The sequence below is a fragment of the Sus scrofa genome, chromosome 12 (genome assembly GCF_054392235.1).
Source record: "Sus scrofa isolate SSC_HxYL_T2T_F1_AM1 chromosome 12, Sscrofa_HxYL_maternal_Yorkshire_Landrace_v2.0, whole genome shotgun sequence".
NCBI classification, from domain to species: domain Eukaryota; kingdom Metazoa; phylum Chordata; class Mammalia; order Artiodactyla; family Suidae; genus Sus; species Sus scrofa.
This window is the reverse complement of record NC_139394.1, coordinates 40902435-40930047: the sequence shown is the minus strand read 5'-3', so window position 1 is coordinate 40930047 and position 27613 is coordinate 40902435. Positions and strand designations below refer to the sequence as shown.

Below are 27613 nucleotides of genomic sequence, written 5' to 3'. Positions count from 1 at the left end.
AGCACAATTAGCTTACCACAGCTGGATTTAAGCACCAAAAATTCAGCACACGAACTGCTGTTTTCTGTGGTAAACGTTTCTTATTTTTTGGTAGAACAAAGAACACATTTTTATCTGAACTATCTGGCTGGTTTATCCAAGAGTAAGTCTGTTGAATAGCAACTTTATAATCATCTGCAAATCTAAATGAAAATAAAATGGTAATTAGATGGCAAAACTTTAGATAAAACTGTCCCCCGCCAACAACCCCTACCACTAATTAAATTCAGTAATTCTGATAGAAAATAAGCCATTAAACTTTAGAGTCGACCCCCTCTTACAGAGATTAGATATCATCTAATTATCCACCCTTTATCACTTCCCATCCCTATGTTCAAACATTACATAAATCATGGCAGAGCCAGAATTAAAATCCAGGCCTCCTCACTCCTACTCCAGACCTCTTTGCAATCTATGTTATAGCATTAGTTATAAAATAGATAACAGTATTACTGTTAGAGAAACTAAAAAGTGGGTTACACTTTTTTATTGCATGAGAAAATAGAAAGATAATTTTTACTGAAAGTTCAGGGAACTGATTATAAAATTTTTAACTTCCTTTAAAATCTGGATAGCAGTCATCTATTTTCAGTGAAAGTACTAAACCAGATGATCTCTGTGAGCCTATCCAGCTTATAATTTCCTTCTTTTTTTTCTTTTTATGGCTGGACTTGCAGCACATGGAAGTTCCTGAGCTAGAGGTCAAATCTGAGCCGCAGCTGCAGGCCTACACCACAGCCACCACCACACTGGATCCAAGCCACATCTGCAACCTACGTGCAACTTAACAAGATCCTTAACCTGCTACATCAGGCCAGGGATCAAACCCGCGTCATCGTGGACACTATGTTGGATTCTTAACCTCTGAGTCGCAATGGTGACTCCTAATTTCTTTTAATGAGGCTATAAATCCTAGCCGCAAACAGACTAAAATGTGGCATTCTCTGCCATGTCCTCAAAATAATACTGACTGTTAATCTTATCCTTGGAGAGATTAGAACTCAAAGTTCAAGTCAGGAACCCTGTACTAGATGGAAAGAATTTTATAAAAACACTGGGAGCTTAAAAACTATAAAACTCTTAGAAGAAAACACAAGGGGAAATCCTCATGACATCAGATTTGACCATATTTACTGGATGCAAAAGCACAATCAACAAAAGAAAAAAACCAACAAAATGGACTTCGATAAAATTAAAAAAACTTTTGTGCATCAAAGAATACTACAAAGAGAGTGAAAAGACAACCCACAGAATGGAAGAAAATACTTGTAAAGCATGTATCTGATACAGGATTAACACGCAGAATAATGCCTACAACGTAACAATAGCAATAAAAAAAAACCCTCTAATTCAAAAATGGACAAAGGACTTGAGTGGACACATCTCCAATAAAGACATACAAATGGACAATAAGCACATGAAAAGATGCTCAACATCTCTAGCCATTATGTAAACGTAAATCAAAATCATAAGAATATATCACTTTATACCCATTAGCATGGCTAGTATACAAAAAAGAGAAAATGACAAAGATGGAGAGAAGTTGGGAACTCTTGTACATAATTATGGGAGTCTAAAATGTACAGTTGCTGTGAAAAATAGTATGTTGGTTCCTCAAAAAGTTAAATACAACATTACCATGTGATCCTGCAATTCAACTGCTAGATATGTATCTACGAGAATTGAAAGCAGGGGAGTTCCCATCATGCCTCAGTGGTTAGAGAATCCGACTAGGAACCATGGGGTTGCAGGTTCGATCTCTGGCCTTGCTCAGTGGGTTAAGGATCCAGCATTGTCGTGAGCTGTGGTGTAGGTTGCAGACTCGGCTCAGATCCTGTGTTGCTGTGGCTCTGGCGTAGGCCGATGGCTACAGCTCCGATTCAACCCCTAGCCTGGGAACCTCCATATGCCATGGGAGCAGCCCAAGAAATGGCAAAAAAAAAAAAGAATTGAAAGCAGGAGCTCAAACCAGATTCTTATACATCAATGTACACTGCAACATAAGTTACAGGAGGCAAAAGAAACAATCCAAATGGCCATCAATATAAAAATGGATAAACAAAATGTGGTGTATACACACAATGGAATATTATTCAGCCATTAAAAAGGATGACACATTACAACACGGACTAATCTTGAAAACATTGTATTGTATGATTCCACTTACATGAGACATCCAGAAAGGGCAAGCACAGAGGTGAAAGTAAGACACAGTTACTAAAGGTTGTGGTGAGAGAAATAGAATATACTGTTTTATGAATACAGGGTTCCTGTTTGAGATGATGAAAAAGTTCTGGAAATTGACAGTGATGATAGTTGCACAAAAATGTGAATATACTTAATGCTATTAAAATGTACACTTAGGAGTTCCCATTGTGGCTTGGCAGTAACTGTGGCTCAGCCTCAGTTGTATCCATGAGGATGCAGGTTTGATGCATCCTCACTCAGTGGGTTAAGGATCTGGCACTGCCATGAACTATGGTGTAGGTCGCAGATGTGGCTTGGATCTGTGCTGCTGTGGCCGAGGCGTAGGCTAGCAGCTATGGCTCCAATTCAACCCTTAGCCTGTAGCTTCCATATGCTGCAAGTGTGACCATAAAAAGAAAAAAAAAAAAAAAATTAAAAACCAAAAAAATAAAATGTACACTTAAAAATGGTTAAGATGGTAAATTTTACATATTATATATATTTTACCATTTAAAAATCCCACTAAAAAAAAAAATACTGGAGGCAGGTAGTACTATAACTTAAGGAGCAGTGTTTGGGGAGTTGACTGCTTTTCATTTCCCACATTTCACTAAATAGAGGCTTTATGCAATAACAGACTTTCTGGCACTGGGAGAAACATCTAAATTATACTTGACAGAAAATTTAAATTTAGTCCTGAAGGACCATAAATTTAATGTGGAATTAATTAAATGTATTTATTTACTGACTACAATACTCATTTTCATTAACAGAGTAATATTATTATTAATTGACTGAGTCTGTACCAGCAAGAGCAGTATTTATACCACTTGTTTATGATTACCCATGTACACACATCAAAATTGTAGGTATTAAGTACATGCTGGCACCCAATAAGACTAATACTTTAAGAGGAAAAATACAGAGCAGATATCTTCACTTACCTGCTATTTTGCCTAAAAAGATAGTCAAGTACCATAAAAAGTCCTTTGAGCATTACTCGAGTTGAAGCACTAATAATAGGTATTTCTACTGCCTCTTCTTTACCATGAATTGATGAGACTTTTTCTTCTTTTTGAAGGATAGCAAATAAATGTCCCTATAAGAAATTACCCTATTAAGTATACTGAGGGGGAGGGAAAGAGGGGAAAAACAAAATTCTTAAAACTACAATAAAATCCAAATGAAATATACATTGAAATTTTAGTTGAACATTATTAATACATAAGTACTAATAATATGTTTTGAATTCCCATATATTCCCAAATTCTATTCAAAGACATTTAAATAATAAATGTTACTCATTTAATAAGTTTATTACTTTTTTGGACAATTAGGATTTTATTCAGTGCCCTTCAAAAGCAAAGAACTAAATAAAAATATACCAAATAGTTTTTAAGAAGCTTAAAAGATTTGATAGACCACTTACATGGTTGAATTATTTCTACTGAGTTCTCAGATGCTGAGAATAATATGACAACATGACAAGCAAATTAAAAGAACAACTCAAAGCAAGAACGCTTAAATCAACCATAATAGAAAAAATAAAAATCTTTAAAAAAAAATAAATAAAAGTTACTGACATAAAAAAAGAGAGAGAGAGGAGTTCCCGTCGTGGCGCAGGGGAAACGAATCTGACGAGGAACCATGAGGTTGCGGGTTCGATCCCTGGCCTTGCTCAGTGGGTTAAGGATCTGGCATTGCCATGAGCTGTGGTGTAGGTTGCAGACGCCATTTGGATCCGATGTTGCTGTGGCTGTGGCAGTTTTTATGTGGCTCATAAGTTTTAATACAGATGGAAGAGTAAACATAATGAGAAAACAGGAAAGTATGTTTTCCCATGTGTTATTTCACAGCGTAACTGGATATCGAAATTTATGTCTTAACTGTTTCTCCATTTTATTTTCACTGAGCACATATTTTATTGTCAAATATAAGATTTTTCACAGTATCTCTTATTGCTTTAGTATTCAGAGTTTTCTCTTTAACAAGGTGCGATACTGACAAGCTGATTCCAAAGTTTCTACAGGAAGACAAAAGACCCACAATAGCCAACACAATGCTGAAGAACAAAGTCAGAGGACTGACACTTCCCGACTTCAAGACTTACTATAAAGATACAATAATCAAGACAGTGTGGTACTGATTAAGGAACAGACAAACACATCAATGGAAAAGTATAGAGAACACAGAAAGGGACTTACACAAATACAGTCAAATACAATCAACTGATTTTTAACAAAGGAGTAAAGATAATCCAATGGAGAAAGGATAGTCTATTCAACAAATGGTGAAAGATTAACTGGACATCTACATGTAAAGAAATGAATCTAGAGACAAACCTTATACCTATCACAAAAATTAACTCAAAATGGACCACAGATCTAAATGCAAAATGCAAAACTATAAAACTTCTAGAAGAAAAGATAGGAGGAAATCTGGATAACTGGATTTGGTGATGAGTTTTTAGATGCAACACCAAAAGCAGGAACCATTAAAGAAATGTGAACATTATTCAAACTAAAAACTTACGCTCTGTGAAAGACTCCATTAGTAAATTAAAAAAACAAGTCACAGACTGTGAGAATGTATCTGCATACACATACCTTGCATGCGTAAAGGTCCTGTACACGAAATTCACCAAGAACTCTTAGAACTCAACAATAAGCAAGCAACCCAATTAAAAAGTAGGCAAAATATGTGAAGAGATAGCTTGCCAAATAAAATACTTTGGGAAAATAAGCATGTGAAAAGGTGCTCCACATCATATGTCATCAGGGAAATGTATATTAAAACAACAACGAGATGCTAAGACATACCTATCAGAATAAGTAACAATCAAAACAGTAACAACACCAAATGCTGGCAAGGGTGTGGAACAACAAGAATTCTCAAGCACTACTGGCTGGAATGTAAAATGGTACAGCCACTCTGGAAGATAGTTTAGTAGTTTCTTGCAAAACTAAACATAGTCTTACTATATCATCCAATAATTGTGTTCCCCCTAAGTTATTTACCCAAATGAGAAGAAAGTATATCCATACAAAAACACGCACACAAATGTTTATAGCAGCTTTATTCACAATTGCCCAAATTTGGAAACTACCAATATGTCCTTCAGCAGGGAAAATGGACAGACAAACTATGGTACATAAAAGAAATGGGCTATCAAGCCACAAAAAGCATGGAGGAATCTTAACTGTACATATTGCTAAGTGAAAGAAGACAGTCTGAAAAGACCACATGCTATGTCATTACACCTATGTGACATTCTGAAAAAAAGGCAGAGGTCAGAAAACAAAATAAATCAGTGGTTGCCAGAGGTTCATCAGAGGAAATAAGGTGTGTTGAAGGGATGAATAAATGCAACACAGAAGATTTTTAAGGCAATGAAAGTAGTCTGTATGACATAAAGGTCGATACATGACTGTTTTCATCAAAACTCGTAGAACTGTACAATGCAAAAAGTGAACCCTAACATAAAGGATGGCCTTAGTTAAACATAATGTAATAATATTGGTTCAACTGTAATAAATGTACTATTATGGCAAGATGTCAATAATAGGAGAATCTGCAGTATCTGCGGCGGGGGAGGGGGCATTTAACGAGAATTCTTTCCATTCAATTTTTCTATAAACCTAAAACAACGGCTTTAAGTAAAGTCAATTAATCTGAATAAATAAATGAGAACAAAAAGAGAAAAGAAAAACATTCTCATCTGCAAAAACACTCTAGAGAACAGTATGTAAGTCTCTATCCAGAAAAATGTACAAAAGTACATATTCACAAAAGTTTGATCACAATGTCGTAGCCCACCATGATCGCTATATACACAGCACTATAACCTCTAAGTTAAGGAGAATGATACATGAATTTCTGATCTTTTTGTTTTCTAAATTTTTAACTTTTATAATTGACAAAATTCATTTACAACCTAAAAATACTCTTTTTTTTTGGCCGCAGCATGCAGAGGCTTGATGTAGGATCTCAGTTCATAGGCCAGGGACTGAACCCTGGCCACAGTGGGAAAGCACAAGTCCTCACACTAGTCCACCTGGGAACTCCCAATATTGATTTCTTTTAGCTTTAAACAAAGCAACTAATTCCTTTAAGCATTATTTTCTTCAAACTAACAATGCTACTTTTTCATCCAAAATTTATGCTATCATTTAAAGATGATCAAACTTACAAAATAAAATTTTAAAACAATTAAATTGTTACCTTTTTTAAAAACTCTGGATTAATGATTCACTATTAAATCATTTCTAATTCACTAAATGAATTTCACGGGTAGAAAAAAAAAATTCTTACCTGCAAAATGGGAAAAGTAGCAGTGGTGATACCCATTTTGTGTAAATTTGAGAGCATCTCACTTCCACTCCATATTTTACAGGATGATTCGTAATCCCTTTCCATAAGATGTTCAGAGTTTACTTCTAACCAACTGGAATAAAATAAAACAATTCCATCAACCAGTATCACCCTTAACTTCAACAGAACAAAAAGAAATGGGATACTCCGATCTGTATTTCTTGAAGTTCCTAGCACATAATTGTGGGTTAAAACATCTTTTAAGTAGCATGCATGTTTTGTATTGCAAAGTAAATATACAGCTAAAAAGTAAGTATCTATACAGAAAAGAGAAACATGCATGTGACTTCCCAACTGTGTTTGTGGATTCACACTGCTTTACTTGACTGTTTCTCCAACTGACAGTCAAGCCTTAGGAGCTTATCCCAAAAGCACATAAAAGCCTAATAAAGAAATAATGGTATTATATATTAACACAAAAAAGAGAATTATTAGAAAACATATAAAGGTATTAATTACACACACACACCCCTACATATTCAATGAGTGCTTCAAGGTCTGTATTATGCCAGAAACTATACTGGGTAGTGGAAATATAGCAGTGAATGAAATAGGCAAGGACCTTATTCTCATAGAAATTAGATTCTACTAAAGGGAGACAAAAATAAACTTAGAAACAAATATGTGAACAAGAATATATCAGATAATGCTGGTGATATAATGAAAATAAATTGGGTTAATGTAATCTAATTGCTACTTTAAATGTCAAGGGAGCTCTCCCTCAGGTGACATTTATTCTAACAAGTCAATACAAAAAGTGTTCGGTCATGGGAGGATCAGAAAAAGCAGAAGGAAGACCTGGTGCAAAGATTCTTAGATGATTCAATACATTTTGCTTATTTAAAGCCCCGAAGGAAAGCCAATGTAGTTGCAACACAATGGACAAAAAGGAATAAGGGCATGAGCAATGCGAGGAGCGATAAGCAGGAATCAGATCGCTTGAGACAGGATAAGAAGTCTGGATCCTATTCAGAGTGCAGTGGGAAGATTTTTAATGGAGGATTTTAAATGAGAGAGAGGAAATCTATTTTAAGTGTTTCAAAGATGATTCCAGTTTCTAAACTGGAATGGATTATAGAAGAATAGCAGGAAAGAAAGGAAAGACACATGCGGAGGCTGTTACAATGTTCTAGTTGAGAGATGATTCTGGGATGACAGAATGAGATTGATGGGTTGGGGATATACTGCATGGGAGGCATTTATAGAACTTTGGATGAAATGAATGAGATGAGGCAGTAATCAAGGATGGAAAACACTTAAGATTTTTTATTTGAGGAACTGGTTGGTACTAAGAGCTTAGATAAGGAAGATAGGGCAGGTGGGGGAGGTAGGTAAAGGAGCGAAAGGCATTTTGCTTTGAAAAGTTGAAATTGTAGATCCAAAGAGACACATAAAGTGTAGATGGGTATATATGTGAAAATAGCATTCTAGGGAGAGGTTGAGATAGACACAGCATCAGGCCTCACCAGCACTGCTATAAGGGTTATGGTATGAAGGAAAGTGTACAACTAGAAAAGAAATTAGGTCTCAAGACCAAGCCCTGAGGCACTTCAATATTTGGACATGAAACAAAATAAGAACCATCAAAAGAAACTGAGAAAGCATGGACTAGACGGAGGAAAACCGGAAGAAGTCACAGAAGCCACCTAGGGAAAAACGCCCCTGCGTGTCTGCCCTCCTCTCCCCACTTCACTTCTAATGCCTCTGATCTCTACATGCATGTGGGTTTTTTTTCCCACACCAAGCAGTTCTCTAAGACACCAGATGGGTGTCCCATAATTAATTCAATTCAATTCTAACACGAACTGGAGTTATACAGCACAGACCCCACAAATTAAGCACCCAGTCTCAGAAGATTGTCCTTCCCACTCCTAACCTCAGACGCCAGCTGTCAAAGTCCCGATCGTCATCTGGGCTTCTGACCAAGCAGCTACTAATCAGAGCTTCCCACGACCCCCTCCTCAGGTTTGATCTTTTACTAGCACAGCTCACAGAACTCAAGGAGACACATTTTTACCAGTTTTTCATATAATAAAGGATATAAAGAGCTAGAGAGAGAGATATATAGGGTGACGTCTAGAAGAGTCTCGAGCATGGAAGTTTCTGTCTTTGCAAAGGTGACGTGCACCACCCTCCAAGTATACACCTACACGGAAGCTCTCTGAATCCTGTCCTTTTGGTATTTTTAGGAAGACTTCATTACAAAGACATGATTGAACATTAACTCAATATTCAGCCCCTTTCTTCTTCCCCGAGGTGAGGGGAGGCTGAAAGTTCTTAAAGCTTCTGAAAGTTCTAAAGTTCTGAAGCTTCTAAACTTGGTGTAGTGTTTCTAGTGACCAGACCCTCCAGAAGCCCACTAGGTATCACCTCATTAAAAAAAAAGTCCTACCACCCAGGAAACCCCAGGGGATTTGGAAGCTCCATCAGAGAGTTCCCTTCGTGGCTCAGCAGTAAACAACCCCCCACAAGCAACCATGAGGACATGGGTTCAACCCCTGGCCTTGCTCAGTGGGTTAAGGATCCAGCATAGGCCACAGCTACAGTTCCGACTGGACACCTAGCCTGGGAACCTCCATATGCCATGGGTGCGGCCCTAAAAAGACAAAAAAAAATAATAATAATAATAATAATAAATAAAAGGAAGCTCTGTCAAGAACTGGAGTAAAAAACTAAATAGTAGAACAAAAGATGCTCTTAGTGCACTTATCATTTAGGAAATTACAAAGGTTTTAGGAACTCTGTGCCAGCAACTGGGGACGGAGACCAATATGCATATTTTCTACTATTTTATAGAAGACAAAAAATTTTTATAGAGGTGACAGTCAACATCCCAACACTGCTGAGAGGCTAAGTAGATAACAGAAAAATAACCTCTGCATTTGGCAATCTATGCATCATTCTGATAAAAAGAGTTTCAGTAGAATTATGCAGACAGCAATACTATTGGGATGGATTAGGAAAGAACAGGAAGTGAGGAAATATAATCAGCACCTATAGACAACTTTTGACAAATTGTACTGTGAAACAGAAATGACAAACTTCTACATGGCAAAAATACCTCAAGGAAAGACACAAGCTATGGCAAAATGGAGCAAAAGGTGTTTGCAACTCTAATCACGAGCAAAGGCTTATTTACCAAGAACATCTACAAATCCGTACCCAAAAGAACCATAACAAGAACAAGAAAAGGACAGAGATGTCAATATAGAGTTGGAAGAAAAGGAAATATAAATTGCCCCTAAAGATGCTTAATTTCATCATCGTAAGAGAAATGTAAATGAAAAGCACACTGAGATACCACTTTTCACTCACCAGGTTAGAAAAAAACAACTTACAGCCACTCTGATAGGAGTATAAATTAGTCTTTCCGCTCACCCACTTATTATGTAAATTTTAGAAATAACGATTAAAACATGTAGATCTATGCTTTGACCCAAGAACCCCACTTCTAAAAATGTTCCTATAGATATGCTCTTAGTCATATGAAATGGTACATATTCAAAGTTACACATTACAGCAATGTAATCCAAAAGATTATAAACAACCTCAATATCAACTAATCAGAGCCTGGTTAAATTACTGCACATCCATACAATGGAATACTAGGCAACTACTTTTTTTTAAACCTGATAAAGCTTTCCATTCTAATACCAACTGTATTTTAATAAAATTTAAAAAAACTGAGAAAGCCTTCTAGGTCGTGATATGGAATCTAATATATGGCACAAATGAACCTATCTATAGAACAGATAAAAACTCATGGACATGGAGAACAGAATTGTGGTTGCCAAGGGGAGAGGGAGGAAGTGGAATGGACTGGGAGTTTGTGTTAGCAGATGTAAACTATTGCATCTGAAGTGGATAAGCAATGGGAACTATATATGTATAAACTAGGAATAAGATTCTCTATCATGTTCCAATCACTTGTGATGGAACATGATAGAGAATAATGTGATAAAAATAATGGATATATATAGATAACTGGGCCACTCTGCTGTACAGCAGCAATTGACAGAACATTGTAAATTGACTACAATGAAAAAATTTTAAAAAAAAATCTCAAGTTCAAAAGCAAAAAAAAAAAAAAAAAAAAAAGAGGACTCAGGTTAATCCCCCGCCCTACTCAGTTGGTTAGGAATCCACTGTTGCTGTGAACTGTGGTGTAGGTCACAGACGCAGCTTGGATCCTGTGTTGCTGTGGCTGTGGTGCAGGTCGGCAGCTGCAGCCACGATTCAACCCCTAGCCTGGGAATTTCCATATGCCGCAAGTGCGGCCCTAAAATTAAAAAAAAAAAAAGGCAGGAAAAAAACCTCATGTTGAAACATATGGGTACATAACACTCAAATTTTTAAAAAAATATACTGTGAAGGGAACAGAAAAATGCTGCAATAAATGGAATGGATATAAGGTCAGGGGAGGTTTTATCTCAGGAAAAAGATTTTAGATCTACAATATAATGTCTAATGAAATGGAAAATATTTCATGTAAATTGTAATAAAAATTATGAATATTAATTATTAAAATTATTTTACAGCATTGAAATCTTCGGTTAAATGAAACTCATCAAACCAGAATCATATGCAAAATGTAGGATAAAGCAATATGTGAAAGCCATGATCCAGAATTTTTAAAATGTGTTAATTAAAACCATGTTTAGTTGATGTTCACAGTTGATGATCCCACACACATCCTAAGGGACTATTAAATTATCCTGTTAAACTAGGAATAAGATTCACAATTATCATGGCATTCCCTGGTGGCTCAGCAGGTTAAGGATCCAGCATTGTCACTGCTGCAGCTCATGTTGTTGCTGTGCTGCAAGTTCAATGCCTGGCCCAGGAACTCCGGAACACCACAGTATGGCCAAAAAAAAGAAAAATATTCATAATTATCAATTTTAAAAAGTCAATTGTTCATTATATTCATTTAAACAAGATACAAGTTTGGACTAGCCTATCTTTAAGTTTAACTGGTAAGGTACAATCCATTTCCCAAGTAACCCAGTCAAAGTTTACTAATTATAAACTATTCTGGCATAATAAAACATGTTTTTAATTAAAAAAAAGCAGCACAAATGACACAGAAGAACAAATGTTCTTACTTAATAAGGCTGTAGCACACAGCTCGTATGGGTTCATGGTCTTTCTTCCTGATATTATTGATGACCATACTATCTAGTTCATCCCGAGCAAACCGAAGCTGAACTTCTGTTACACTATAACTTGCTGATTCCCGAGCACAATCCTCAATGTTGTGAGCTTCATCTAAAATGACAACCTGTTCTTTCAGATTGATTTCCATCTATAAGATAAAAGAGTTTTCCTGTAAAACATTCAGCAAAATGAATTTAACAGCAATAGATAAGATATTTCATTCCCACTATAGGTCAATATCTCAAGTCTAACTGTATGAACAATTGATTCTTGGTCTTAAAACTTTTAAAGCACTTAGACCAACCAAATATCAGCTCATTACAGAGTTTTCCATTTTTCACTTTCAAAATGCTTTGCAAACCTGTCAACCAAAATAATGTGTTAAGGGAACAAAGACCAAGGTTCAGCTGGCCATACGAGGGGGTATAAAAATCCCACTCTGAAGAGATCTCCAACATAATGTAAAAAGCAGAATAAAAAGCCCTTTAAAATAACAACATAAGATTCAAAAGACTCTCAAAAACACACTAATATAGCTTGTATCTGTTTCATTTCAGTCTTTCCCACAACCCTTCATTTCGAGAATTGCTCTTCTACAACGCCCATGTGCTGTTGGCAGGTGTGTTAATTTGTTAATCAAGGGACATCATTCTTCTCATAACATGGGTAGACTTAGAACCCAGGCTTGTCAATTAAATAACATATTCCACCCCTTTGGGGTCACAGGGAATGGTTCCAGAATGGGCATAAGATGCAAGCTAGGCTGATCTGAGTAATTATGGATGTCTAACATGAAATCACATTCTTTTTTCCATATTACCTAGCTGGAAAAAAGATAGCTGCTTATGGTTATCTTTGTTCCCACTGGGAAGAACTTGCCTGATTATAAAGCCATCACAATAAAGAGCCAAGTATTTTTTTCTTAAGCTCTACTGAAGCTGGGTTTGTGTCAACTGAGATTGAAAGACTCCTAACACAAAATGTCACAAAGCAACTGCCACTGAGTTCTTCTGAGGAAAATAATAATATACAGAGGGTTGTAGATGGCTGAAAAAGAACCATGAAGAATAGGAAATATACTAGGGATAAAAGATGAGTAGGATTTGGATTGGATAAACAAAGAGAGAGTAGGGTAATTCAATACAGGTGTCATTAAAAGCAGAGACACAGGAGAGAAAAAGGTATCCACAGCGGACATTGAGGTAATTTTTCAAAGGGTTCAGTCTGAGAGTCTGTAGCAGAGAAGGCTGAAAAGGTAGAGTCAGGTCAGCCTACTGATCATCTTGGGAGTAATCTTAAGAAATACAGACTTTATCCCATGAGCAAAGAGATATATAAGAAATGTATTAAGCAGTGGAAAGATGTTATAAAAGTAACATTAGGAAAACTGACCTGATATTGACATTATACAGTTGCTCAAAGGAAAGGGATCTAGCTGAAAGGTAACCAAATAAGAAAGGATAGTGGGGGTATTAAACATAATTTCTATTCATTTTGAACGTATGGAAACAGAAAGCTAATGCAAGCTGTACAGTCAGATCTAAAGAGAGGAATAACAATTGAATATGTCAAGTTATTCTCTTTTTGTCTTATAAGAACTAGAGTGTCTCTAAAAACCAGGCAAATAAACACAAATGCTGGAGTTCCCGTTGTGGCTCAGTGGTTAACAAATCCGACTAGAAACCATGAGGTTGCGGGTTCGATCCCTGGCCTTGCTTAGTGGGTTAAGGATCTGGCATTGCTGTGAGCTGTGGTGTAGGTTTCAGATGTGGCTCGGATCCTGCGTTGCTGTGGCTCTGGCGTAGGCTGGCGGCTACAGCTCCGATTCGACCCCTAGCCTGGGAACCTTCATATGCCGCAGGTGCGGCCCCAGAAAAGGCAAAGAGACAAAAAAAAAAAAAAAACCAAACAAACAAACCCCACAAATGCTGTATTCAAAGTTCACTTACTCGGGTTAAGGATCTGGCATTGCCATGAGCTGTGGTGTAGGCCGCAGATGCAGCTCAGATTCCACATTGCTGTGGTGTAGGACAGCAGCTAGGACTCTGATTCATCCCATAGCCTGAGAATCTCCATATGCGGCAGGTGCAGCCCTAAAAAGACAAACAAAACAAAAATAAAGTTCACTTATTCAAAGCTCACAAAGCATAATTTACATAGTATGCATATCCTCCTAATGTAAATTATTCAAGGAGTTCCCGTGGCACAGCGGAAATGAATCCGACTAGGAACCATGAGGTTGCAGGTTCAATCCCTGGTCTTGCTCAGTGAGTTAAGGATCTGGCATTGCCGTGAGCTGTGGTGTAGGTCACAGACACGGCTTGGATCCTGCGTTGCTGTGGCTGTGGCGTAGGCCGGCGGCTACAGCTCTGATTCGACCCCTAGCCTGGGAACCTCCATATGCCACGGGTGCGGCCCATGAAATGGCAAAAAGACGAAAAAAAAAAAAAAAATTCCACTTCAGTACTAGATCCTTGAAAGACCATTGGAGATTAAATGACAATGTCTAAAATTCTCTTTTTAATACCCCCTGGAATATATTTTTAGCGCTCTAATCTATTTATATACATTTACATAAACGAAATAGACAGCAAAGAATAAAGTAAAAGACATTAAAACATGTGGCTTTTCGATTCACCATTTATATCCCCATAAGTAGGAAAAAAGTTCTTGTTAAAAAGTTCTACATATATACTCACACTTTCCCTTATTTGTACATCTAGAAGATAGTTGTAGGGACAAAATATTATGTCAGCATCTTGCATTAGTTCTCGTGCTGTGTAATATGGACATGCCTTTATTTTTTTCCCCAAGGTGACGAGTTCTTCTATATCCCAGGCCTTGCACATTCCGTGGAGAGTCTGTAATGTGCGTTGATCACTAATTTTATGAATACCATGATAAAGATAGCAGGATTTTCCCTAAAAACAAATATGCACAGAGGAAATATGAACCAATACTGGAACAGAAGAAACAAAACATGTTTAACTCAGAATTTTAGAAACATCATTGAAGCCACGAGACCAAGATTTAACAGAGACAGAGTATACCACATCTATAACATAACCATTTTAAAGAACTGTATTAGTTAACTCAGGTAGAGTTCCATATCAGTATAGCTCTATATACCCCAAATTAACATGAGAAACTTTTTTCTTTTAAACGTTTGCTGTGGCTTTGTTCTGATTAAAGTGATATTAAGCAAACACATTTCTGGAAGGATACACAAGAGCAATGGTGTCAACAGTTGCTTTCAAAGATGAGAGCCCAGTGACTCGGGGACAGGACTGGGAGAGATTTTTCTCTGCGGACCCTTTTGGGCCTTGGCAAGTTGACCCTTGAGACAGAATTATTTAATCAAATATAAGCAAGTGAACAAAAGAAGGAAGAAAAGAAGAAGGAGGTGTAGGAGGGAGGGAAGGAGGGATGTCCTAGATGAAAAAATAATGAGTGTTCACTAGAAAATATTTGGAAAATACAAGAGTACAAAAAAAAAAAAAACCCAAATTATCTAAAATCCCACCATGCAAAGAATGTAACAAACGTATGCCAATCAAAAAATAAGATGTCTGATAAAATCCAGTCCTAGCAAAGGTGTTTCATATCCTATTAAAAGGTCTGTAAAATTAGTAGAAGTATAAACTTCTATTTCTATTAGATAGACACAGGAAATTTGTCAGTAACTACAAAATACAATTTTCACCATTAATGTAATTTTATATATATATATATGTATGTATATATATATATATATATATATATATATATATATACTGCATTATTTAATAGCCCCCCCATCAGAAATAAACCAAATGTTTACTAACAGGGGATATGTTAAATAAACTGTGACAAATTCATACAAAAGACATAGCCCTTAAAAAATGAGTTAGATTTGTTTATGTGCTGATGTACTTAAGCTTTTAAAAGAATATATTCACATATATTATAGGAAATACATATTTTAGATGTTTTAGAAGAATACACACAGAACTTTACCATAGCTCCCTTAAAGGGTGAAGGGGACACAAAGAGCTAGAAAGACAGATCTCTTTTCATTTAATGCTTTTGTATAATTTTGAGACTCTAACCATGGGTATGATGTTACTTTTCTTTTTCAATTATCATCTTTTCCCGTTTGCTATCCTTAACCAGTGAAGTGGTAATGTGTACATATCTATGTTAAAAAAGGTGTGCATATATGTATACATGCTTTTTTTTTTTTTGGCCACACCCACAGCATACATTAGTTCCCAGGCCAGGGATCGAACTTGCGCCACAGCAGTAACCTGAGCCACAGGGGTGACAACACTGGATCCTAGGTCACCAGGGAACTCCTATGTATGTATTTTTATCTATGAACTATCTAAAATGCAAATCTATGTTTTTAAGACATTCATCCATCATTACATACATAAAAGTATCTAGAAATTGCTTAGAAATGGAGTAAAACACAAAAAGGTCATGTCCTCTAAAAGAATATCAGCAAAAAAAAAAAAAAAAAAAAAAAATTAATTCACTTAAAAACAAAAAGAATGTCTGCAACTCCAGGGACAAAACATGATCAGCTGAAGACTGCTGTTTTTTCTCTTTAAACTTTATACACAGCCATGTTAATGGAAACTGCTTACTGGTCCCCCAAGGTACTAAAAATAAAAATTAGGAAGAAAAGGCTCACCTAACATTCTTTACTTGCTTCATTTTTCTATTATTTGCACTTACTTTTTGTAATCTCTACCAATCTTTTTTATCCTTCATGTGGTGTGAGCTTCCCCACACCATGATGCCCTATTTTTCTGGTTCTTTCTAGTGCAGTGAAAATAGCAATGGTAGAAAACTTGCTTCCTTTCTTTCTAACTAGTTGTTCGACACCAGGCAAACTTCAGGGCACATTTTTCTCATGTGACTTAGGCATCAAAAGAGTAGATGAATTTAGAAGTCTTTTAAAATTCCTCTGACCATTTCTAAGGTTTCCTCTAGCTCTAAAATACGATGATTGGGGGGTCAAGAGGCAGGTGGAGATGTGCCAAGTATCTTTCATACTGAGTTGGACACAGGCTGAGTTTAATAAGATGACAGTCAACATTTCTTCATTCCAAGTAACTTCCATACTATTCTGAAAGCTTTTATTTGTATAAAATGATCATTAAGGTGCTTTCAAAGTTTATTATTATGGACTATTATAACCCACCTTAACAAAAAACAGACATTCCTCCATACCTAAAATAACTCCTTAGAATTATTTCTAGGCCTAGTTAAGCTTATTTTTTCTTAATTGAAACAAAATTTAACTTTTAGCAGATAAATGCATTGCTTTTCCAGCATAGGAGCATAAAAGAAACAGTGAACAAAAACACATGTGCCTTTGGATCAAGCCAAAAAATCAGAAAGTTTACACTTTAAGGGCACCTAGAATGACACTGCTGTGCAGGCTGATAGCAAAACCAGAAAAGCTCATCCACTTTAGCAACGTAATATAACCCTGAGGGGAGCCTGTCAATTGAAGCGTTATCACACTCTAAACTCTTTTTCACTCAAACTGTCAGTTATCTATTTATCATTTCTCTTTGGCAATTCAGCCTCTGTAAACACAGACACCTTTAGTGACTTTGTAATTGGCCCTCATTACAATACCAAATTACCCTGAGGGCTTTGGAACAAGAAAAAGAATGTTCATGGATCTAGGCGTTCTGAGGCAGAATTAGGTCAAGACAAACAACCTCAGCAGATATCTTCAATTTTTATATTGCTCATATTAAAAAATAAAAGGAGTGGATCGCTTTAAAATAGAAACGAAAGGCCAAAGAAAAATTCTGAATATTCACGTCTATTGGATTTTTATGTTTACATGATTCAAACTTAGGAGACTAAAGGTCAATCAAAAAACACAACCAGCACTGCAGGATTCTAGAGGATTACATAAAATAAGATGCTTGCTTTCAATACCCAATCTTAAATTTTGTAATTGTTTTTACCAACAGGATAACAAATACATAGTAAATTATATAATAATTTTTTCAATAACAAGGAGTAAAAAAGATAATGACAATGCCATTAGGTCTTTTTTGGCACAGGCCATTTCAGCCAAAAAGCAAATTTCAAGCATTTGAGGAATTTAGTAGATCAGTTAGGCACTTATGGAAAGGAGTCTACTTAAGTATAAAATTTATGGGGTTTGATCATGAACAGTCTTTTCTCTATTTTACTATTTTTTTAGCACTTGGATTTTTAATATTTTCATCTCTCTTTGAGGAGAACTTTCTTAAATATACAGAGTAATGAGATTTCACAGTTCCTCCCAGTTAGTTAAAGAAAACTTACACAGAAACAAATTTGATCACAGAATTTCAACAATGGTTTTGATGCAGGAATTCTGTACTCTCTTCCTGGCTCTGAACAAATCACTTAAGTTTTTCCACTGAGGCCCCTTAGTACTTACACTTCATATTCTCAGGTTTGACTATCTATTGAAGAATCTTTTGAGTAACTCCAAATAAAGCCTGAATAAATTCCCATCTAATAAAAGAAAGCTCTAAGAAAGAAAAGCATAATACAAAACAATCTATTCACATTATATGGTAGGACGTGATACATCAATTAAATGAAACTCTAGGGGCTACAGTTCTTAGCCTTTTGTGTAGAACCATGTTTGACAAAATGCTAGTGAAAGACAGAACAACTTTCAAAAAACATTAAAACGTCACTGGTCACGTCATATACTATCAATTTATGATTCACCAATAACTTCTGGGTATAATTCCCAGATTTATAACTTTAATTTTAGAGTAAACTAGTTATCAAACCAGTGTATAGACTACCGAACTAATACTGCCAAAATATTATAAAAAAAGATATCTTTAGCAAGAAAGAGGTCTCTATTTCCACTAGCCAAAATTCATCATGTTCTACACGTCCCTGGAAAACTTCAAAACCATCAACAACTTATCTTTAGTGAATAATATAATTTTGAAAGAGAATCAGAACTATGAGACAGTATAGTCATTATAGTTCTCAATAAATTGTTTTTAATTTCCTCAGAGAGAGGGCCATTGTAAACCACCTTATTTTAAAGTTTTCCAATATGTAAAATATATTAATTAGATCGAGTTAGACTAAATCACTTAGAGGTCTTTATCTTCTCAAGTGACATTCATGTTTGACTATTTTTGGTAGATTTAAAAGAAAGAAAGAAGGCATTTGACTAAAATGGAAATTAATTTTCAAGGAATTAAATATTGCCAAGCTTTCGGGTCAAAACCCATAATTTTAAAATTGAATAAAGATTTCTTATGGTTAAAAATTTTTCGTAATTATCAACACTAGCAATCAATTTGATTTTCATAAGTTATTTGATTATCATTATAAATGTACATATAATATAAAAATGAACATATTAAAAAATCAGTCATTGTAATTTTTTCAGCCTAATTTTTTTTCTTTGAAATAAATCAACTTTACTCACATTTCTTCCATCCAGTAATTCCATGCAATTTTCTTTTCTGTTGAAGTTGCCTACTACTTCAGGGTGGACACAAGTATGATCCCTGCTGGAGAGAATAGTCATTGGGACCCCTGAGTATGCTGTTCTCCGGAGCTCTCTAGTAATCTGAGCAATCTGCTTGTGTGTGCGTGTCCCAAAATATATTTTGGGTATCTTGGATTTCCCTCCATGATCCTTCTTAGTGGTATCTGAAGAATCTTGACTCTTCCCTTGTTTAGTGGAACAACAGCACCTAGAACAGTGACCAGGGGGCTGTAACAAAGGAAAGAAAAGATAACTAGTATCTGGACTGCCATAAAAATTGCTATCAAACCTCTCCTGGAATCAAACCTCTCCTATGAAGCAGTGAATCACAACTGACGAGGAGAGGAATTTCAAGATGTTAAATCACCTAAAACTTGCTATTAAAGAAAACACGACAAATTCAATTTCAAACTGATTCTCTTTCACTCTTAAGAGTTATAAACTATGTTTCCATATTTGCACTGTTTTCTAACATAACCACTCCAACTCTCAAATTTCAACTGTTTTAAGTATATTTTAATTCTCCTCTTTCGCAAATTATAAAAATAAGACAAAATGGAGGACAATTTTCATTTTTGCTTAGGCTTCACGTGAACTTAAAATATTACCATTTAGAGTTGATAGTACTAGCTTGGTTCATAGCACAGTCCCTTCAAACATCCTATAGTATATCAATATTTTAATAAGCATTTTAAATATAGCTTACGAAAAGAACAGATATCAAGTTGAATCTAAAGCATCATTAAAAAACAAGAAGAGAAAACTATACTCTAGCAAAGGTATGAAAATGAATGCAAATTATTAATATTTAATAATAAAGGCAGGTTGCTTGTGTGGAACAAGTATATCTGAAAGACAATTACCTGTCATGGAATGTAAATACACCAGTAAAATTATCATTCAGAATAGCCTTTCCTGGACGATTCTACTCTTAATTCAGTTCCATAATTAAAAGTTACACTAAATGTCTTCTTAAATATACCGTAGGGAACATCAGAAGTAGTCTAATATTTACCTAGTTCTCTCCTGTCTCCAAACTCTCAAAAATAAAAAAAAAATGCTATATATTAGAATCCATGGGTTCTTAATAACTATTCCCTTCTCAACCTCAACTACTTACACAAATGAGAGAGAATGCAGCCTCCTTTAAGAGAAATACCGTGAAATGGTTAGTTTATAAGAATGGTCACTGATGAGGAAAAAAGTTAAATAGCCTAGTAGCTTAAGAGAATCTGTACTAGAGGGGTTTTGTTTAGCGGAACAAACATACCCTTTGACTGAAGATTTTTTAAAAAATTATAATCAGTAAGCTTAGCCTTCATAAACAAATGCTAAGTCATAGCATGTTACACCACAATACTGGGGATCAAGCTGTCTTTTAGCCTCGACTCGGTGGAAAAGCAAGTTCAAATTACTCCCAGTCTCGCTCAACCTTGTCCGCCATTAAATATTACAATACATGATAGAATGGATGTAAATGTGACCCTTCTGGAGCTGTCACTCACTGGGATAAAAGGTTCACTGATGTGCCAAATAAACAGTCCGTCAAAGCAGATAAAGTTACAGCCATGCTGGAATTGTTACATTCCCATCTCAGGTTGCTAGTAACAGCAGATTTCATTACAGAGTGCTGCCACATTAAATAGCCAGTTCCAAATATCCTGCCTTCTATATTGAATAATTACTTATTCACTGAAAGGATAAAAAGAAGAGTTATGAATGGAGCTCTTGTCAACAGCTAGGCAGGAAACAGCTGACATGTGGTTTATGTTACACTGGTTGCAATATCTAACAATTTATGGTCACATAGAAAATGGAATGCAAATTATATCATGACATTTCTGACTGAATTCCTTTTTGGCCTTTGAACTGATCATATTAATTAATTAAGTCAGTAAAAGAATTAAGGTAACTCTAGGTAGCAGAATTAGTTTACTTTTTTCATATCTGTAATCTTTTCAATTATATCTTTTCCCTATGATACAGTTAAATTCATTCTGAATACTAAAATGCTATAGTCCAATGAACTGTTATATACTATATGGATATATTATATACAAGATTAAAGTAATCCAATAAAATGGTCTTTTCTCAAGGCCCAGAAAATCCACTTTTCAATACAACACTTTTCAACATGAATTCCCTATAAAGCTTTATCACCTACTCCTTTTATTTTAATTCCAATAGTTTCCTTAACAAAAAAGTCAAAAGCTACAGGAAGTAGAGAGTAAGTCAACCACCACCATAAATAAGTTGCAGACCTTCCTACATACAAATATATCTTCCATATTTTCTTCCAAATAAATGAGATGCTATCAAACAGTCTTAAAACTTGCTGCTTTGTACTCAAATGTTTTAATTTTTACAAGGGGTATTTACACTAATAACTTTAAAAAAAGGATCTGCTTATCTTAAAACATTATGCTGGTTAGTCACCGTACTAAGCAAAAACCAAAGATCAAGAACTTGTTTCAAAAACTCTTTCCCACTAGAGCAGCTTTATTTAGGTACCTTAGTTTTTCACTCCATAATTGAGAAAACTATAAACCATGGCTAATTTTATATTTAAAATGTTTTTTGTTTGTTAAGTCTTAAAGTATTCTGAAGTAGTTATACCATCTATGAATTCAAGGGTGACTCCTCAGGAAGATGGTTTTTCAGTGGTGGTTGGACAAGTAGAATAGAAGATGGAAATTAAGAAAGTTGATTCTTATTTGTGATATTAAAGTGGAATTATTTCTTCAGAAAAGATCTTTTAATGAAGTTTCCATTTAAAGGATTTGATATAATCATATTTGAAGATGGGAAAAAACTGAATGTGGCAATAGAAGAGAGGCTTCAAAAAGACATTTATTTTATAACAAAAGAGAATTATTTGTATCAAAATCAGCAACTTTCAATTCTGTAAGAAAACCAGAGACAGAATCCTGAAAACAGCAATTATAGGAAGTCATAATTGTCTTCCAACTATGGAAGTCCAATCCAAGAAAGTGCTAACACTTTCTGGCCTCTCTCTGAAAAGAAATAATAGATGAACAAAAGCAAATATCTCTATACCTTTCATTAAGTATTTCTCCTGCTAACAAATGATCAGGTTTATCTTTCATAGGGATGCTTTCCTTTTGTTTCTGCTCTTTAAATTTGCAGAGATTGTATTAGGAAACTGGAGAATCAATGAAAAACTATTCTCTCTAATCCAAATATGTGAACATCAAGAAAGATAAAAATACATGGGCTCCTAAAACTTGTAATCTCTAAGACCTGTAAGTAGCTACAGACTGTATGGCAGAACCAAACCCCTTTAAGAGATGGCTCCTTTTCCTAAAGCTGAAACTATCTAAAGTTCTTTTATTTCAACAAAAGGCAAGAAAACACCCCAAATAACAGTTAAAAAAAAATCTATTCTCATTTAAAGAGAAATACAAGAAATACATGTGGATGTGACAGCTATATTATTTCCACCTAAATGAGTCAATTGTTTAAAAATACATTTCAAATCTACAATACCCAAAACTTTTCTTAAAAGGTCAGCAACCAAGGATTTTGGAAAAATTTCTTTGTGTCTAACAATTTTTGTCTATTCCCTCTCTTGTCATACTATATAGAGACATATACTATATTGTTTTAAAAGATGAAGAAAGAATATTTGATCTTGAAAGGACAATTTCTGAATCCTTGCCACACTATTCCTTTTGCAAAGCTATACTCAGAAATTTATGAAATTAAGATACTACATCAACCTCTAAAGTTTCATAGCTTTTTTCAATCTTACCCGAAAACAACTAAATATGCTTAAAAATGGAAAACAATAAAGTAGTTAGAAAAAATTACATTGCAAGAAGATATTTTGTGAATTCAAATTCGGAGGAGCATTTAAAAGGAGTCTATGAATTCTGAAAGCAAACATAAAAGGATATATTTAATATGAAAAATTAGTACATAAAGATGTAGAGAGGAAAAGAGACCATAAAGAAGCTTATTTGTATGAAATAAAGGGAAAACTAAGACCATGAAATAGTAACATACTTTTTCCATATGTGCACACCTTGTCTTTCAACCACACTGCAAATTCCTTGAGGACAGAAACTATGTCTTGCATTACTTTATATAGCTCATTCATTGAGCATGGAGTTTTGCATTTAACTGTAACTTAAATTTTCTTAAATTGATGGAATGTAACTAATGTCCCTAAACCAAATACTGTACCCCTGTACCACATTTTATATTTCTGATAGGGGCTGTATTGATGCCCCAATTTAAAGTTCCTCACATATCAAAAAATTACCTCAAAATAAAAAAGTTAGTTTTTAAAAGTACAGGACAATTTGTTATATTTCAAGAACAAAAAGAAAAATCATCTTTTTATGCTAATGGTAGTTGTGAATGACAAACATATAACAATAATTATTCATAACTACCACTTATTAAGGCTGTCCCTGTGCTAAGCACTTTACATGTGCTATCTCATTCATTCATTCATTCATTCAAGAAACATTAGCATTCCTGATATATCAAGTCAAGAAGACAATGACAAGGGTTACTTCATCCCACTGACAAAGAAGCCTTCACTTTTTAAATGTTCTACAAAGTGTCACCAATTTTTTTCTGTAAAGAACCAGAGTTAGCACTCTAGGTTTTGTGGGCCATAGAGTCTCTGTCCCTACATAGAAAAATATCTTTATGGTCCCTATATAGGGAAGGATTTCTCAAACAATACACAAAAAGCACAAAAGACTGAAGACATAATCTCATTAAAATGTAAAATTTCAGAGTTCCCTGGTGGCTCAGCGGGTTAAGGATCCATTGTTGTCACTGCTGTGGTGTAGGTTCAATTCCTAACCCTGAAACTTCCTGGGCATGGCAAAAAAAAAAAAAAGAAAGGTAAATTTCTCTTCCAAAAGACACTCTCTTTGAGTTCCTGCTGTGGTACAATGGGATTGGTGGTGCCTCTGCAGCACTGGGACACACGTTTGTCACTTGGCCTGGCAGAGTAGGTTAAGGATCCTGCACTGCCAAAGCTGTGGCATAGGTTGTAACTGCAGCTTGGGTCTGACCCCTGGCTCAGGATCTCCATGTGCTGTGGGACAGTTAAAGAGGCAGTTAAAAAAAAAAAAAAAAAAAAAAAAAAAGACACTCCCTTTAAAGAAGGGGGAGGAGGTAAAAGGAGGCAAAGACTACAGAAGACATTTCCACTGCATATAACCAATTGAAGATCAGTATTCATAACATATAAAGAAATACAACAAATTAATTAATTTATTAATTTATTTATTTGTCTTTTTAGGGCTCCACCCAAGACATATAGAGGTTTTCAGGCTAGGGGTTAAATCGGAGCTGTAGCTGCCAGCTGTAGGCTGTAGCTGCCAGCCTACACCACAGCCACAGCAACTTAGGATCTGAGCCGCATCTGTAACCTACACCACAGCTCCCAGCAATGCTGGATCCTTAACCTGCTGAGCGAGGTCAGGGATTGAACCTGCGTCCTCATGGATGCTAGTCAAATTCGTTTCAGCTGAGCCACGATGGGAACTCCCTAACAACAAATTAATTTTAAAAAGACAAACCCAATAGGAGAACAAGAACCCAAGAACAAGAAAATCACAGGAGAGAAAAGCAAAAAAGCCAATAAACATGTGAAAAGATGTGCAACCTAATGCTCAGTGTCATTACTAATTAGGAAAATGAAAATTAAAACCATGATTAGATTCTATTTCACATCCAACAGACTGGGTGTTAGAGAGGATATAAAGCAACTCTTTCATATACTGCTGATCCAAGAATAAAGGGGCACATCCGCTTTGGAGAACAATTGCTGATTTAGTGAAATCAGGATATATAGACCCTTTGACCCAACATGACACAGCTAGGCATACATGCTAGAGAAACTCTTGCACATTAAGACATACAATAAGAATATTCTTTGCAGCACTGTTTTAATAGTGAGGAAAATAAGCTAAATGCGTCAGCAAAATTACGGATAAATAAATTGCGGAGTTCTGTCAACCAAGGGAATACCATATATAATCAAAAATATGAACAGAGTTCCATTTATCAACATAGGTAAATATTTTTTAAAAAGTATTGAGCAGACTGAGTATGACAAATAAAATTCTATTCTCCCTATAAACTTTCAACTTGATGATAGGAATAAAACAATAAAAACTTCAGACAGAAAGTTAGGAATCAGGAGTGCCCGCCATGGTTTAGTGGAAAGGACGCTTTCAAGGATGCAGGTTCCATCCTCAGCTTTGCTCAGCGGGTTGAGGATCTGGCGTTGCCCTGAGCTGTGGTATAGATTGCAGACGCAGCTCAGATCCTGTGTTGCTGTGGCTGTGTTGTAGGCCAGCAACTAGGCTTCAATTCCACCCCTAGCCTAAGAACCTCCATATGCCGTGGGTGTGGCCCTAAAAAAAAAAAAAAAAAAAAAAGAGAGAGAGAGAGTGAGAAAAGAAAATCAGAATCCCCACTATAATAGATAATTTTTGGAGCTAAGGACTGTAATAGACAATATACCTGAAAAATGCTAAAAAGTACTTCCAAAGAAACCTAAAATAGAAAATACACTGGTTTCTCCTCAGCAGCTTAATACCTAGCAGAATAACTTTCATCTTAATCCCTCCTGACCCAAATTTTTCAATCTACATTATTAAGCAATAGGTTCTTAATGTAGGGTCCATGGAGAGGGTTTGAGATCACCCAGAAACTACAATGTTGTATGTATTTTTAGAAAGTGAATCCATAACTTTAATCACGTGCTCAAAGAAGATTATGACTTATTTGGGTGAGGGTTTTATTCCAGAATTTATGTCTGACTTTACAATGGAAATAAAGTAGAAATAACATTTTCTTTTACAACCAACTTGGCCAGTTGCATTACTTCTGCAAAGGAATAAACAAGTTGATAGTCCAAAGAAGATTATTTGAGAAAGGGTCCTCTACTGCTTATAATTTCATTTCTTTTTTTTTTTTTTCAAAATTTTCACTTCTGTCTTTTATTTTATTTTTATTTTTGTCTTTTTGCCTTTTCTAGGGCTGCTCCCATGGCATATGGAGGTTCCCAGGCTAGGGGTCTAATCGGAGCTTTAGCCACTGGCCTACACCAGAGCCACAGCAATGCGGAATCTGAGCTGCGTCTGCAACCTACACCACAGCTCACGGCAACGCCGGATCCTTAACCCACTGAGCAAAGCCAGGGATTGAACCCGCAACCTCATGGTTCCTAGGCGGATTTGTTAACCACTGCGCCACACATGGGAACTCCTCATTTCTCTTTTAATGTTTGTTGATTACATAATATTAATATAATTTAAAAACACTTAGTTCACTGATGCTTATTTCTAACTCCATTTGACAGATGAAAAAGTAAAATCAAAGTTTCTTCAAGTTGCTACAAAGTGCAGGATAAATTTGTGAGAAGCTGGAATTCATAACCTTAAACCCTAAAACAGCTTTATCGGGGTCATTTTAATCTACCATAATTTGACAAAAAAGCTAAATACTGCCCTTTTTAAATTTCAAAACATCATACACATAAAGATCTAGAGGTAAAAAGTCAAAGACTATTGAGTAATACTACAATCTTTGAGGCCTAAAAAAGAGGGTTTGCTGTTGTTCTTTATCAACCCTTTGCTGTTGTCCAACCCCTCTAAACAGGTACTGAATACTTGTTGTGCAAAATCTCACAGAAGCACACACTCTAGTAAGATAGCAAAAGTGACATAACTATACCTTTTCAGCTATTCTTTTTTAAAAATTCAAACAGTAGTACTCTACTGCCACAGTTTCATGATTAAACTGCACAAAGCAGCTGTTTATCCACTCGCAGCAACCAGCAGGTGAACCTGATTCAATATTTATCACAGGCTTTCACAGATCACTGCTAACCAAGCAAACGTTTTAATTAAGCTGGAACTTGCTTCAAAGAGCTCATTCAAGATGTCAATCAGCAGGCAAGGGATCAGATACAGTGTCAGGTGAGAGTGTGTAATACAAATCCACAACTTTCTTCATCCCATCGCTGTAAATTAGCCTGCTCTGAAGTTCAGACTCTGATTGTAACAGACTGCCAGTCTCCTGGAATGTGTAACTGAAGTCACTCAAATTCTATTGTGAAGGTTGTAAGCAATATGTTAAACTGCAGTGGGCTAGCACATTAAGACAGATCCTTTTCACGGCTGTTTTTTGATACCATAAGTGTTTGTTACCCTACTCTCCACTTACTGTTTACTTTCTTGCCTAGTGTAAATGGCAATTCTTTAACACAGTTGCCCCAGTTTCTGAAAAGTGTATATTACAGTAGAATTAATCAAGATTCTAGATTAGATCTATACCTAGAGT

General features: G+C 35.6%; 1 protein-coding gene across 10 annotated transcripts in view; it reads right to left on the bottom strand.

The window, feature by feature from the left end:
* BRIP1 (BRCA1 interacting helicase 1) overlaps positions 1 to 27613 on the bottom strand; it is a 137986-nt gene that overhangs the window by 73464 nt on the left and 36909 nt on the right. For all 10 annotated transcript variants that reach the window (XR_014821286.1, XR_014821287.1, XR_014821284.1 and 7 more), the window contains exons 7-12: positions 19214 to 19504; positions 14454 to 14675; positions 11703 to 11902; positions 6538 to 6670; positions 3171 to 3325; positions 17 to 182 (exon numbers count right to left, since the gene is read on the bottom strand). Coding sequence is in view for 6 of the 10 variants with exons in the window: in XM_084985031.1 (XP_084841157.1) it covers positions 17 to 182; positions 3171 to 3325; positions 6538 to 6670; positions 11703 to 11902; positions 14454 to 14675; positions 19214 to 19504 (1167 nt within the window). In the remaining 4 variants the exon portion in view is untranslated. The remainder of the gene's footprint in view (positions 1 to 16; positions 183 to 3170; positions 3326 to 6537; positions 6671 to 11702; positions 11903 to 14453; positions 14676 to 19213; positions 19505 to 27613) is intronic.